The sequence below is a fragment of the Tenrec ecaudatus genome, chromosome 1 (genome assembly GCF_050624435.1).
Source record: "Tenrec ecaudatus isolate mTenEca1 chromosome 1, mTenEca1.hap1, whole genome shotgun sequence".
Lineage (NCBI taxonomy): Eukaryota > Metazoa > Chordata > Mammalia > Afrosoricida > Tenrecidae > Tenrec > Tenrec ecaudatus.
Genome location: NC_134530.1, coordinates 163,519,886 through 163,533,659, shown reverse-complemented (window position 1 = coordinate 163,533,659; position 13,774 = coordinate 163,519,886). Strand labels below are relative to the sequence as shown.

The window sequence follows — 13,774 nt, the reverse complement described above, 5'->3', positions numbered from 1 at the left end:
CTCTTCCCCCATGGGCTGGGCTTGAGGGTGCCTCCAGACCCCACCCCGGTGGTGGTGGGAGACCTAGTCCTCTCTGAGGGACAGGTTCCTCTGTGCCAGGGACCTGGCCAGGAGATGAGACTGTGTGGACATGGCTAGGGGAAAGGATGTGAACCCAGGTGTCCTGGGACCTGGCTGACAACGACAATGGAAATAGAGGGACAGGTCTGGATTGGAATCCTTGCTCTGCACTTAGGGACTTCGGGCGGATACTCAGAGTACTGGTTTCCTCATCCGGAAAGTGGGGATATTCATAGCACCCCCCACCCCAGGATTGTCGAGGTGAGACAGGGTTGCATCATGTCCAGTGCTCAGCAGATCCTGACACACAGTGAGGAGTCACTGAACACGAACCGGAGCTGTGGGAGTGGGCTCCCTCTCCACTGTCAGCGGCCACTGCTCAGTGAGACAGGCCCTGCCAGGTTCAGAGGGGACTTTGGGGCAGGGGTGGAGGAGGGCTTCCTGAGAAGTCCTATGGGGCAGGTTAGGATGGGTTGCAGAGGCTCTGGTAGGTGCCCACAGGTAAGCACTGGGCTCCAGGGGAAAGCCGGGTGTTTTGCATATTCCACCCATCTCCAGGGGCCTGGGAAGCCAGCCCTGGCTTTTCTGCTTCTGAAGGAGTTCAGTCACAGCCCGGAGGACAGGAGGGGGGCAGTGCCACTCTATGCACTTGGAGCCCCTGTGGGGTCCAGCTGACTTGATGGCCGACAGCCCGGGTCTCCTGTTGGTGGCTTGTGGGATGGACGTCCAGGGGGCAGACTGGGACTTCCAGAAATCAGGGGCCATTCCTGGAAGAGCCCAGCAGCAGGGGCCAGCCAGACCTGCCTGGGGGCCTGAAACCGGGTCCCCAAGTGACTCAGGTGAGAAGGGTGGGTGACTGTCCTTCCCTTCCTTTCTCGCCATGTCCAGCCCTGCTCAGTGGTTCCGGTGCCGAGGGTGGGGTAGGGGGAGTGCCGACTTCCGCCACTCCCTCTAGAGTGGGGGTGGAGGGGTGTTAAAAAAAGGTGTGTTTCCCTTTAACAAGGGCCCAACCCCTGGGCCAAGTCAAGTGGGAGCTCAGTCACTATCTCCCCCACCGGAGGAGCCAGCTCCACCAGGCAGGGCAGGGAGGGAGTGGGGCAGATTCTGGGAGTGCACCGGGGAGGAGTCCCAGCTGGGCTGAGCGGAGCTGCTTGGCAGTGCCAGAGTCCAGGCCTCAGAGCCCTGCAGGAAAAGAAGTGGCAGGTGAGTGCCCTGGACCCAGCCTGGGTGGGCCTACGCTTCCAAGAGGCTCCGCGGGCTTCAGGGGCCAGGAAAAGGGGCATTGAAGCTGGGCTAGGGAGAGAGCCCCCCACCTCCCGGACAGAGGCAGGCCAGGAAGATTCCACAGATATATTTACTTTCCCGGTTTGGAATGGGGAGTCCTCAGCACCGGGGATTGGGATGGTGGATGGTATAAGGCCTACAGAGCAAGATATAGAGTGGGGAGACCCCCCTTCCCCCCACCTCCCGCTGCCAGCTGCCTGGGCTCCTTTCCAGGGGCTGGGCCACCGGGCTCTGCCCACAGCTGTCCCAACCCTTTCCAAACAGAAAAAGAGTGTAACATGTTGGTGGGGGCAGGAGGCGGGTCAGGCCTCTCTGGGTTCTGGGTCTGTGTTCTGTTCTTCTGTTCTGGGGACGGGGAGGTGACAGGTACCAGGAGGAGCCAGGGAGCGAAAGCAGGGACTGAGGTGGCTTCTACTCTACCTCAAGGTCCCTGTTGGACTCTGGGAGCTGATCTGGGAGGGACTCTGTGAGGGCCTGCGGGAGCCTTGGAGCTTCCTAGAAGGCGAGGGATAGAACTTCAGGACCCAAGCAGGTCCTGGCTTGACTTGCTTTGCTTGGCACAGCTAGCTGCAAGGCAGCAGCCTCCCCCTGCCCAGCCCTGTTAGTGGGGGGAGGGCAGGGCTGTTAGGAGAGAGCACACTGTGGTGCTGGTTCTGGGGCTCAGTCTTTCTTCCCCGAAGAGGACCCATCAGCCTGTGTGTGTGTGTCTCCCCATGCCAAACTGCTCCAACCTCACTGGGGCACGTGTCTGGAAGAAGCTTGGGGCAGCCAGGGTCTTCCCGCAGCTGCTTGCTGCAGAGGCACAGCCGGTGAAGGTGACGGGCTCTGAGCTGTGGGTGTGAGTCCCTTGCATTGGACTGTGGTGAGTCTGGGAGGGCTGGGGAGGAAGACGTGGAGCTCTTGTAGGAGGCATGGAGAGTTTCATCTCTTGGAACCGAGGAGAGAGCGAAGAGAAAGACCAGAGAACAGGGCTGTTCGGGCTGACCTCTGAAATGGCATGGACACTCCTCTGGCTGCCATCAGCAGGGCGGGCAGTTCAAAAGCACCAGTCGCAAGGGAGCAAGACGGGCTTTCTTAGGAGCTGTCAGGGTCAGGCCTCCCTTGTCCTCTCAGGTCGCCTCCGTGGCAGTGGGTGTGGCTTTAGTTTGGCAGATGGAGTCTCTAGAGGAGCCCAGGGAATGAGTGAGAGAATGAATGTGTTCCTGAAAGAGTGAGCAAATGAGCAGTGAATGAAGGGTGAAGGAAAGGGTGTGAAGGAGTGGAAGGTCAGTGGAAGGGACAGAGAGGATGCTAAGTTCAGAGCTGAGGGAGGGCCAGGCTCTGGGGAGAGCTGTGCCTGGGAGGGGTGGGCGTCCCAGGCCATATCCGACTCTTTTTTCCCCCCCAGCCATGTAAACCTCAGGAAGTGTGCTTGCTGATGGGACTGATAAGGCATGGTGGGTGCTCAGGACTCTGGGTGGAAGGGGACCTGGGAGTTGAAGGGGTGGGGTTAGAAGGACCTTGGATGGGGTGGGGTGAAGAATCTGGGGGCGGGAGGGCGGGGCTGGGGTGGCGGAGGTCCAGGGGATGGTGTCAGGGCAATTTGGGCTCCGGAGCAGTCAGCAAGCCCCAGTGGAGGTGGGCGGGAGCCTCCTGATTGCTTGATGAGTCAACAGGGGAGAAGACAATGAGAACTTTGTGGGGAGGGGGCTGGGGGCCCAGATGAGAGGGACCTTGGAGGACACATGGTCCCTAGCCCCAGTTTTCTCTAAGGCTCCAACGCTGCATATTGTCGCTAACTCCTAGGTCACGGTCTCCCTGTGGCAATTCTAGCGGACCCTTCCCAGGGAGGAATGGGTGGGGCAGCAGCCCTGTGCCACTGTGCCCCATGCTCAGGAAGCCCTGTGCAGCCAGTCAGCTCCAGCATCAGTCACTCGACTCGAAGGCGTGTGTGTGTCCATGTGTATTTGTGGGGTGCCTGGGAGAAGGCCCTGGGAATTGAAGCCCAGAGAGCTGCCTCTCTGGGGTCACTCAGCACACTGACTGCAGTCAACGGAGCCCCTTGGGAGGCTCATCCTGGGTGCTGCCTGCAAGGCGGCTGTCAGAGGCTGGGAAGGGTGTTGAAGAGGGGTCTGGAGAAGAAGAGGTGGAAGTTAGATAGGTGGGGGGTGGGGTGGGGTGGGGTCAGAGAGAGCAGAGAGACACACTGCCCCCCAAATCATGTTCCTCCCCTTTCTGTCCCTTGCGGGCTCCGAGTTCCTTAGGTACAGAACAAGGTCCGCACTGGCCAGGACGAGGGCACCTTCTGAGTTTCTCCCCACACCCATGGCTCTTGCTCAGAAGCAGGCATGAGACCTCCCAGAAGGGAGTTCCACTTTCAGCATCCCCAAGGACTTGGACGGCCTCCTCCCCGCCCCCCGCCCCCATTCAAAGGCAACAGGAGGGGCAACTCATGTATTGAAAACACTTCCCCTCACTTCACTTGTGAAGGCTAGAATTTTTTATGGAAGTCTTAAACACCAACCCCGCACAGTTAAACTGGCAGCAAGTACCCAGTAAGGAAAAGAAAAGGGTTTCTCGCAGTCTCAGCCTCATCCCCTGTTGTCCTCTGGCCACCGAGCAGAATGGTCAGGTGGGTCGGGAGGGGCAGAGGGAGGCCAGGGTTCCCTGCCAGAGATGGCTGTCCACCTTGTCCTGATCCTTCTCCCTGGCCTCTCCTTCCTTGCTTCTCCCTGGCCATCCACATCCCAGCCTCCCTGAAGGAACAGCTTCCGGAAGGCAGAGGCCTGCCCCAGCTCAGAAGCCGTGGCTCCCTGGTGTCAGGGCCTGCAGGAGAGGAGGGAGCATTTTCATAACTTCTGTCCCGAGCAAGGCACTGTCCTTCTGCAGGAAGGGCGAGGGGAGACAGGGAGATTGAAGCAGGAAGTTGGTAGGCCCAGGGATTAAAGCAGCATGTTCCCTGGATACCAGTCTGGTGGGTCATCTCTGGGCCTGTGGCTTGGTAAGGAGGGACTGGTGGTTTTGTGTGGCAATGCTGTCCTGGCTTCAAGGACTATGTGGGGAGGTAGGCTCCAAGAAGAGGTTGGGTCATCCTGCCATGGGCCCATGCCAAGGCTGGGCAGGGAACACGGCTGGCCGGCTGCATCTGTGGGAGTTGGAGGAGGGTGTTGAGGGCAAGGGTCAGGGCAGGTTTCCCACAGGAGGTGTGGCTTGGGCAGGGCCGTGAGGGGCAGGCTTCTTCAGGTCGATGCCAGGGGAGTGGGTGTGGTTGGAGGAGCAGGGAGGGCCACAGGCTGGGTGGGAGTTGGACAGGAGGTGGTGAGCGCAGGCCTGCGGGTGGGGGTTGGGGGCTGGCACAACAGGCAGCTGGTCTGAATCAGACTGTGGGCTGCCTGGGCCCCAGACTGGCACTGCCCGCTATGTCCACCACGCACCAGGCGAGGGCGGCTGGAGTTTATGCTTGGGCTTGGGGGTGGGAGGGGAGTCTGATTTGCCAGGGTTGACTTGGGGGGGCTCTGGGCATGGGCGGTGACTCCCAGAGCAGATCCGCCTGCTCCCCTCATATCCTGTTATTCAGAGGCCTGTATCCGTTTAGCATGAGAGTGCCTTTTGTCCAGGGCTGAGGGGGATGTGGTGCTGAGCTGCAAAGCTGCTGCGGTGTTGTGTCCGGTCTGACTGCAGCTGGGGTTGGGGGACACCAGGCCTGGATGTCCGCCTAGGTAATGGGTCGTGTGAGTGGGTGGATTCTTGCTCCAGATTTAGGCGTGGGTGTGGCAGGGCCCTTCTGCACAGTGCGGTGACTCAATGGATCCGGGACTCTCCTTTCCCAGAGAGGGGCCGGCCATAGCTGGACCCCCTGGCCTCATTCCCCTTGGACTGGTCTGCTGGGGGCTGGGGGGAGGGCCTCGTCTCTATCACCTGTTTTGTTGCCTAGGGCTAGTGCCGCCCTCGACCAACCCTGCAGGCGGGAGGGCAGGTGAGCATTCCTAGCCCTGCCTTCCTTGGCTCACCTCTGCAGGGCTGGGCTGGGCTGGGCCAGGTGTGGAGTTGGGCAGGAGGGGTGGGCCAGTACTCTCATCTTCCCATGGGAGTCTGTCTGACTGATGCTGACAGCCAGCAGCCCAGGCCTGGGGCTGGGGCAGGATCCAGAGAACCTGCTGGGGCGGTTGAACCAGGCAACACCTGGATTAGGGTAGCCACATCTTTGTCATTCCAGCACCAACTGCCCCCCCCCAACTACTTATCACAGCCTCCCCTCCTGTCTCAGCTCCAGGGTTGGGGAGGGGCAGGGAGGGGGGTTTGGGATGTGTGAGGTGGGTCTCCTGAGGCCCCCCTCCCTTGTGGCGCAGGCCCTGGGAGCAGGTGAAGCCATGGCAGACTGTTACACGGAGCTGGAGCAGGCCGTCGTGGTCCTGGTGGAGAATTTCTACAAGTACGTGTCCCGGCATAGCCTGGTCAAGAACAAGATCAGCAGGAGCAGCTTCCGCAAGATGCTGCAGAAGGAGCTCAACCACATGCTGACGGTGAGCTGCCCCCACCTTAGGAGGCCCCCCATCCCCCTCCCACCCCCCTCTCCCTCTGTCTTCTCAGGGGCCCCCCACCCCAGACTCTCATCCTTCCACCGCTTTCCTGTGTTACCCCCCCCCCCCCTCACCTTAGGGCCTCTATCCTCTCCTCTGGGTGCCCAGCCTCCAGCCACAGGGGCTCTGTTTGCTTTCTCACGGCAGAGGCTGCCCTGGCTAGATTTCTTGGACTCTGCCAGGGTCCTGTCCTATCTGGGGCTCCATGGGGCTGCCACCCTCAGAGTTGCTGACTTCTGGTCCCCTTGCAGGACACGGGGAACCGAAAGGCCGCCGACAAGCTCATCCAGAACCTAGACGCCAACCATGACGGGCGCATCAGCTTTGATGAGTACTGGACCTTGATAGGCGGTATCACCAGCCCCATCGCCAACCTCATCCGCCAGCAGGAGCAGCAGACCAGCAGCTAGAGCTCTGCCAGGCCTTGACCCTGACACCCAGCGCCCCCCACCTTCAGCTAGAGCTCCGCCAGGCCCTGACCCTGATGCCCAGCCCCCCCCTCAGCTAGGGCCCCTCCAGGCCCAGACCCTGATGCCCAGTCCCCCACAATCTCAGCTAGAGCTCCGCCAGGCCCTGACCCTGATGCCCAGCCCCGCCCTCTCAGCTAGGGCCCCTCCAGGCCCAGACCCTGATGCCCAGTCCCCCACAATCTCAGCTAGAGCTCCGCCAGGCCCTGACCCTGATGCCCAGCACCCCCTCTCTGCTAGGGCCCCTCCAGGCCCGACCCTGACGCCCAGCCCCCCATGCTCGCAGCCAGGCCCCTTTTCAGTGTCCTCTGCCCACCAGCTTTCTCAATTTCTGCCCCCTGACCTGGCAACCCTTGTGAACAGGACCTCAGTTTCCGTCGGGGTGGGGGGGGGGGGAGTGTGCTGCTTCTCGGAGGGTCTCAGTCCCCGGAACCAGTGAAAATCTTCTGTGAAATCTCAATGCTGTTGGGAGAGCCCACGGGTTTCCTCACCTGTGGAGCCCACCCACCTGTTCCCACACCTGTGCTAGTCCTTGCTGGTTGGTGCCGCCCTCCTGCAGGGGCGGCCCTCTGCTTCTGGCAGCAGCACCAGTGACTGCCCCATCCCTCGCCCCTCTGCCGGCTAGAGAAGTATGCCCAGGGCTCCCCTCAGGCTGCCATTCCGTCCCTCATCCCTCCGGAAATGCGCTAAGCAGGCCTGGACCTCCTCCCTACTGCCCAGCGGCTGGAGAATGGCAATAAAGGCTGGATTTGGAGTTTGTATCCCTTTCGTCCTGTCCTTTTGTGTTGCTCAGTCAAACCTTTCCACCCCTGGGTGCTCTGGGCCCTGGAGGAAGGGGGGCTCCCCCGGAGAGAGAGTGCTGAGGAGGGCCAGGGCAAGAAAGAAGGCCTGATTCCTGGCCTCCAGCAGGTGCCGCCCTCCTGCCCCACAAAGGGCGAAGGTCACGCGTCACCATCTCTGGGCTCTCCCAGCACAGGCACGCAGTAGGTCTCCGTCAGTCCTCAAGCCGGTCCTGTGTGAGAAAACCCGTGAGCAGGGGCTGTGAGGCCTGGGTTCCCCAGGAGCAGTCTTCCAGGGCACCGAGCAGTTTGTGGGGTCCCGTGGAGGGAGGGGCAGCCTTGGGACTGGGAAAGAAAGGAAACCACGTCTTGTAGCTGCAGTGGGGTGCCAGCTCCTGTTTCTCCCTCTGCCCCTACCTGAGCGAGGCCCCGCTGGTCTGTGGGGGGAAGGCAGGGAACACAGTCTGCAGAGCTGTGTCAGTGATGGCCAACTGGGATAGTGCACCCCGGCGGGGGCCAAGGAGCATCTCCAGGACCTGCCCAGGCCTGGGCAGTTTGGTTGGAACCATGCACAGAGCCTCTGTCTCGTCCAGCTGGTCGGTCTCTGGCCAGGGCAGTGGTTGAGATATCCCCCTTGGTCTGCCTGCCTGCCCTTCACAACAGCCCTTCCCAGTTGCCCCTTCCCTGCCCTGACAGCCACTGGGCTGCCTCAGCCACAAGGTACAGAATGTGCTCACGTTGGTTAGTTTTGTTAAATTGGTTGTAGATGACACCAAACTGAGTGTGTTCTGGCTTATAACAATTCACAGAGTTTCTGAGCCTGGAACTCTTCATAGGAGGAGACCCAAACCATCGGGCAAATCCACTGCCCTCAAGTCAGGGCTGACCCCCAGCAACCCTCTGTGGGTTTTTGAGTGGAAAGTTCAATCAGTCTCCCAAGGGACTGCTGGTGGTTTTGAACTGCTGACTGTGTAGACCGCAGTCCAACTCATAAAAACCAGGCCACACCCCTGGGTCCCCTTTCTCCCTCCGGGTGGCTGGTGGGTTTGAACGGAAACCTTGCGTGTGGTTCGCAGTTCCTTTAATGAATGAGGAAAGCTATCCGTTTGCCATATGCTTGGGTTCCATTAGATGCACGCTTCAAACGGAGCTTTAACAGCTTCATTGAACGACGTCATACGATCTGCTATTTTTAGAGATCGCACCCAATGGAAACTTAGAATGAAAACTCCGAGCCACCACCCTGAAAATGTGCCCGGCAGTCCACTGATCTCCAGGCTTTATTTTGGGAGGTGTAAGTGGGGGTGGGTCTGACCTTCTCTGACTTCACCTTCACGTGGTGGGGGGTGGGAAAGAAGCTCCAAGAGCAATAGCCTGAGGCCAACTCCCACGAGGTGGGGGCGGACATGCCTCCTCTCGGGGACCCAGAAGGGCCAGCACAATTGACCGGTCTCCTCACCTTCTTCACATGGTCCCGTCCCCAGAAGAGCGCATGCACCTCAGTTGCATTATTACCCAGGGATCTAATCTCCTTGGTGGGTCACTTGCATATCCATATCTAGACTATGACTCACCCCAAACCAAACTCACTGCCGTCGATGCTGACTCATTGTGACCCTAGAAGAGGATGGGGTACACTTGCCCCTTCGAGCTTATGTCAAGGTCGCTCTACGGGAGCAGGAAGTTCCCTCGTTCTTCGGAGCAGCTGGTGGCTTCCGGACCTTGAAGGGAGCAGCCCACTGAGTGACCCCACTTGGGCTCAGAAGGGTCAATGCAGCATAGGGACCACCTAAGCAAGCCTTCAGAAAACCCACCCTTGCTTTAAAGGGCAGGAGGGGTCGCTGGGTGCTACGAGGTGTGTTAGCTTAGCTGCCAACCCAAGAGGCGTTTGGTTTCCCCGGTGACATCGACATCGAAACCCAGTGAAGCACACGGACAGGTCGCCGTGCGTCAGGACAGACTCAACACCGCTCTTCTTTACTTGTCCAGGTGTCAGGGGGTCCAGCGGGGGAAGCAGTCACTGAGGTGGGATGAGAAGGGGCCAGTGACCAGGAGCCTCTGGGAGGCCGAGCAGGGTGGGCAGGTGCTAACCAAGAGCACAGGCTGGTGGAGGAGCTCCTGAGAACTCCCAGAGCAGCCTCCCCGCCTCCCCACTTCAATGACCCGGTGGCTCCTCTGTATTTTCTTTCTTTTAAAAAAATCATTTTATTGGCAGTTCGTACAATTCTTATCACAATCCATACATACATCCATTGTATCAAGCACATTGGTACATTTGTTGCCCTCATCATTCTCAAAACATTTGCTTTCTACTTGAACCCTTAATATCAGCTCCTCATTTTCCCCCTCCCTCCCCTTGCCCCCCTCCCTCATGAACCCTTTATAATTCATAAATTATTATTATTTGGCTCCTCTGTCTTTTCAACCTTGCACACGGTGCCCATTTCCTTCACCAACTCAGCATCCTGTCTCCTTCCAATGAGAGAAGGGAAATTGTGTAAGGGTGGGGTGGGGTGGGTGGTAAATGTTATCTCCGTACAGGAGATCAGGAGGGTGGGAACAATCTTAAACTGCTCCCTAGGCCAACCCATGCTTCCTGGACAGCCTGGCTCTGTTCCCTTTCCCGCCTCTACCTCTCCTCCAAGTTGGCCGCAGCCCAGCACTTCTAACATGCCTCTAGTCCCACGGTTCTCCACCTGTGGGTCTCGACCCCGTCTCCACCCCCTTGGGGGTCGAACGACCCTTTCACAGGGGTCGCCCGATTCATAACAGTAGCAAAATGACAGGGATGAAGTAGCAATGAAAATACATTTATGGTTGGGAGGTCAGCACGCCATGAGGCACTGTGCGAATGGGCCGTGGCATGGGGAGGTTAAGAGCCTCTGGTCTAGTGGGACACTGCTTTCAGTGGCTCCTCCTCCCATTTGAACGGTGGTGCTGGAGAAGAATATCGAAAGTACCAGAGACTGCTAAAAGGACAAACCCATCTTCTGTCTCAGAAGAAGTGCAACCAGAGTGCTCCTTAGGGTAAGGATGGTGGGACTTCATCTTACACACTTTGAACCTGTTGTCAAGAGATACCTGTCCGGGTCTGGGGTCTTAAAGGCTTGAAGGTGAACAAGCGGCCATCTAGCTCAGAAGCAACAAAGCCCACATGGAGGAAGCACACCAGCCGGTGCGATCACGAGGTGTCGAAGGGATCAGGTATCATCAGAACAAAAACATTTGCCGTAGTGAATGAGGGGAAGTGCGGAGTGGAGACCCAAAGCCCATTTGTAGGCCACTGGAGATCCCCTTGCAGAGGGGTCTAGGGGAGGAGATGAGTCAGTAAAGGTGCTATGTAGCAATGATGAAAAATACACTTTCCTCTAGTTCCTAAAGGCTTCCTCCCACCCCCTATCATGATCCCATTTCTACCTTGCAAGTCTGGCTAGACCAGAGGATGTACACTGGTGCAGATAGGAACTGGAAATACAGGGAATCCAGGACAGGTGATCCCTTCAGGACCAGTGGTGTGAGGGACGATACTGGGAAGGTAGAGGGAGGGTGGGTTGGAAAGGGTGAACTGATTACAAGTATCTACATGTGACCTCCTCTCTGGGGGATGGACAACAGAAAATTGGGTGAAGGGAGATGTTGGACAGGGAAATAGATGACAAAATAATAATTTATAAATTATCAAGGGTTCATGAGGGAGGGGGAGTGGGGAGCATGGAGGGAAGAGGAAAAATGAGGAGCTGATGCCAGGGGCATGGGTGGAAAGCAAATGTTTTGAGAATGACGAGGGCAATGAATGTACAAATGTGCTTTACACAATTGATGTATGTATGGATTGTGATAAGAGTTGTATGAGCCCCTAATGAAACAATTAAAAACAAACAAATGTAAATAAAAAAAAAAGATACCTGTCCCCAGAGAAGGAGATCATGTTTGGTTAAGTAGAGGGACAGTAAAGCAGGGGCAGGCCCTCAAGGAGATGGACTGAGGCCGTGGCTGCAACGATGGTCGCAGGCATGGGACTATGGTGAGGCTCGCGCGGGACGGGCCAGTGTTTTGTTCTGTTGTGCATAAGGTCACTGTGGGTCGGAACCGACTTAATCACATCGAACAGTGGGATGCGGAGTGGGATCTGAGTTTAAACCCAGGTCCTTGATGAGTCCACTGAGCTTCAGCGGAGGTCAGAGAACTTTAACAGCAGTCAGTGCTCGGGTTTCTGGGCCTGGAGCCAGAGAGGTCCCCAAGGAGTGGAAGCAGGCACAGCAGGGGCAGGCAGCGGCTTCGAGGAGCGTTAGGGTCAGAGAATGACTTGCCCTCCTGGCTCAAGGACAGAGCGCATTCCAGCCAGTGATGCAGGGTGGACACGGGAGGGATGGGTGGGGCCAGAAGCAGGCCCCTGTCTGACTTGTCTTGTCACAGGAGGGTAAGAAATATAGGACCCCTGGTATCAGCCTTGGCCCCCTGTGCGTTTGGTTTGGTTTTGTATTTAGATCTAGGAAAACTCCCTTGTGAAAAGTTAGACAACCCTTCCCGCTGGCTCATTGTGAAAGGCATTTCAAACTACTTTCCCATCCAACGGCACTTTGGTGCTGCCTGCAGCCCTGTGAGACAGGAGTCAGGAGGCACTGGTTAGCGATTAAAGTATCCAGGGCCCGAGATACCATGGGACTTTCCCAAGGGAGCACTGCCTGTGATCCGATGGTGATCGGTGGTCAGCAAGCAGTGACTCAGACCCTATCCATTCTAATTTGTGTCGGATGCCGGCAATGGAAGAGGCTTCTGGTCCAGAGCTTGGCCCCAGGAACTACGGAGGGCCAGGAGGGCCCCCTACAGGCCCCATATGGTGAAATGGTGGCTGCCTCTGTGGCAGACTCATTCATTCACTCACTCACTCACTCACTCACTCACTCACTCACTCACTCACTCACTCACTCACTCACTCACTCACTAAGAAGAAGGGCTTTGTCCCGACAGATACATTTCCTGATTTTATGAGGCTCATAATTCAGAGGCAGGAGACAGTAAACAGCCATGATCCAATAACCAATTACTGTCAAGTTGATTCTGATCAGGACAACCCTGCATGTATCAGTGTAGAAGAATTGCACTCCCTAGCTTTTTTTTTTCCTTTTTTAATTTTATTATGATCTGAGTGGAAGTTTACAGAGTACATTGGTTTTCAACAACGCATGCAGATTGTTTTGTGACGCAGACTGCTATCCCCACTATGAGACGGCACTCCTCCCCTCCTTCCCTGCATAGCCGGTTCCTATCGCTCCCTGCCTTCGGAGCTGGATCCCTGGTCTCATGCAGTTGATTGGTCTAAGGGGTGTGTACCTCCTTGCTGTCCCTGTCCACTTTACAGGTCTGCCCTTGGCTGAAAATTGAGCCATGGGGGTAAGTCCAGTTCCAGGACTGAAGGGGTCTAAGGCTCATGGTCTCAGGGGGCTCACCAGTCTAACAGACCGTGAACATGGTATATTTCATTATTCTGAGTTTTGCTCCACATTTCCCTCCCCCTCTATTCATGATCTCCTATGGCAATCCCTTTCTGCGTAGTCAATAGTGCCGGCGGGGCACCATCCGGGTCTTCTGGTCTAAGTGCCACATCGCTGGGGTTCATAGGCTCCATTCGGCCCTTGGACTGATTGCTCCCTCGCGTCTTTGATTTTCTTCACTCTTCTTTGCTCTGGACCAGGAGAGACCACTGGCTGTCTCTTAGACGGCCACTCAGTAGGTTTGAAGGCCTTAATTACTGTTCACCAAAGCTGAACGTAGAACATTGTCTTTGACACCATCGGATGTTCAATGGCTAATTTTTCAGAAGTAGACTGGCGGGTCTTTTTTCCAAGGGGCCCTCGGAGATAGACTTGAACCACCCATCTTTGAGGGACCCATCAGATGAGCTCACAGATGGGTTTGCACTTCCCAAAGACTCCTGGTTGAACACACAAACTAGCAAGTCGACAAGTGTACACTGAGGTGACCTCAGAGCAAAGGGTCACCCGGTAGGAACCTTCAACCAAGACCTCTGACTTACTCATCTTGCGGGGAAGGAATGTCCTTGAGAAAGTGAGGTCACACAGATGTCATCTCAGATAGAGGAACCAGCACGCACAAGGGTTCTGTGGCAGGAGGGAACATGATACTTTTGAGCTGCTGAGGGGAAGTGCTTCCCTCCTGTCCTTCAGGCCTTTGTTCCAACATTGCACTTCTTAGACCATTTTTTTGAAATGGTTTGAAAATGCTGTTTGAAAATGCTGCTCTCTGTTGTTCCTGATTTCTGCTTTGCTTTTCTCAATAGTATTGATAGTCTCCAAAAAACCACGTATTATTTCTATTGGGTCTAGTTTGCCCTTCTGCGGTGGGAGTACCCCAAGGGAAGACGTTATGGTCGATGTTCTTCACCATGGCCCCCCAGGACCTAGAGCACAGTGCTCCCTCTTTGTTGACTGATGGGACATCCACTTGGATATCTCAGCGTCTGAAAGGGGCTGTGTCAGTCATCCACCTCTTGGCGTTCCACCTGAATTCCTGCCCCCAGGACCCCTTACTGTCTCACCAAATGGTGCTACTCCCTTTTCCTTAACCGTCTTCCTGGCTTCCCCTTTTCTTTCACTCCCAAATC

At 56.8% G+C, this 13,774-nt stretch overlaps 1 protein-coding gene across 1 annotated transcript; it reads left to right on the top strand.

Annotated features, from left to right (window-relative positions):
- The first annotated feature begins 1,048 nt into the window (after window positions 1-1,048).
- S100A16 (S100 calcium binding protein A16) lies at window positions 1,049-7,131 on the top strand. The gene is made up of 3 exons (XM_075562267.1): window positions 1,049-1,263; window positions 5,673-5,846; window positions 6,155-7,131. The coding sequence occupies exons 2-3, from the start codon at window positions 5,694-5,696 to the stop codon at window positions 6,311-6,313; spliced, it is 312 nt and encodes a 103-aa protein (XP_075418382.1). The 5' UTR covers window positions 1,049-1,263; window positions 5,673-5,693; the 3' UTR covers window positions 6,314-7,131.
- The last annotated feature ends 6,643 nt before the right edge of the window (window positions 7,132-13,774 follow it).

Bases quoted from the DNA above. Each gene is read 5' to 3' on its own strand.
- S100A16 (XM_075562267.1), top strand. From the start codon at position 5,694: ATGGCAGACTGTTACACGGAGCTGGAGCAGGCCGTCGTGGTCCTGGTG. The intron at 5,847-6,154 runs GTGAGCTGCCCC...GTCCCCTTGCAG, and splicing joins AGCTCAACCACATGCTGACG to GACACGGGGAACCGAAAGGC.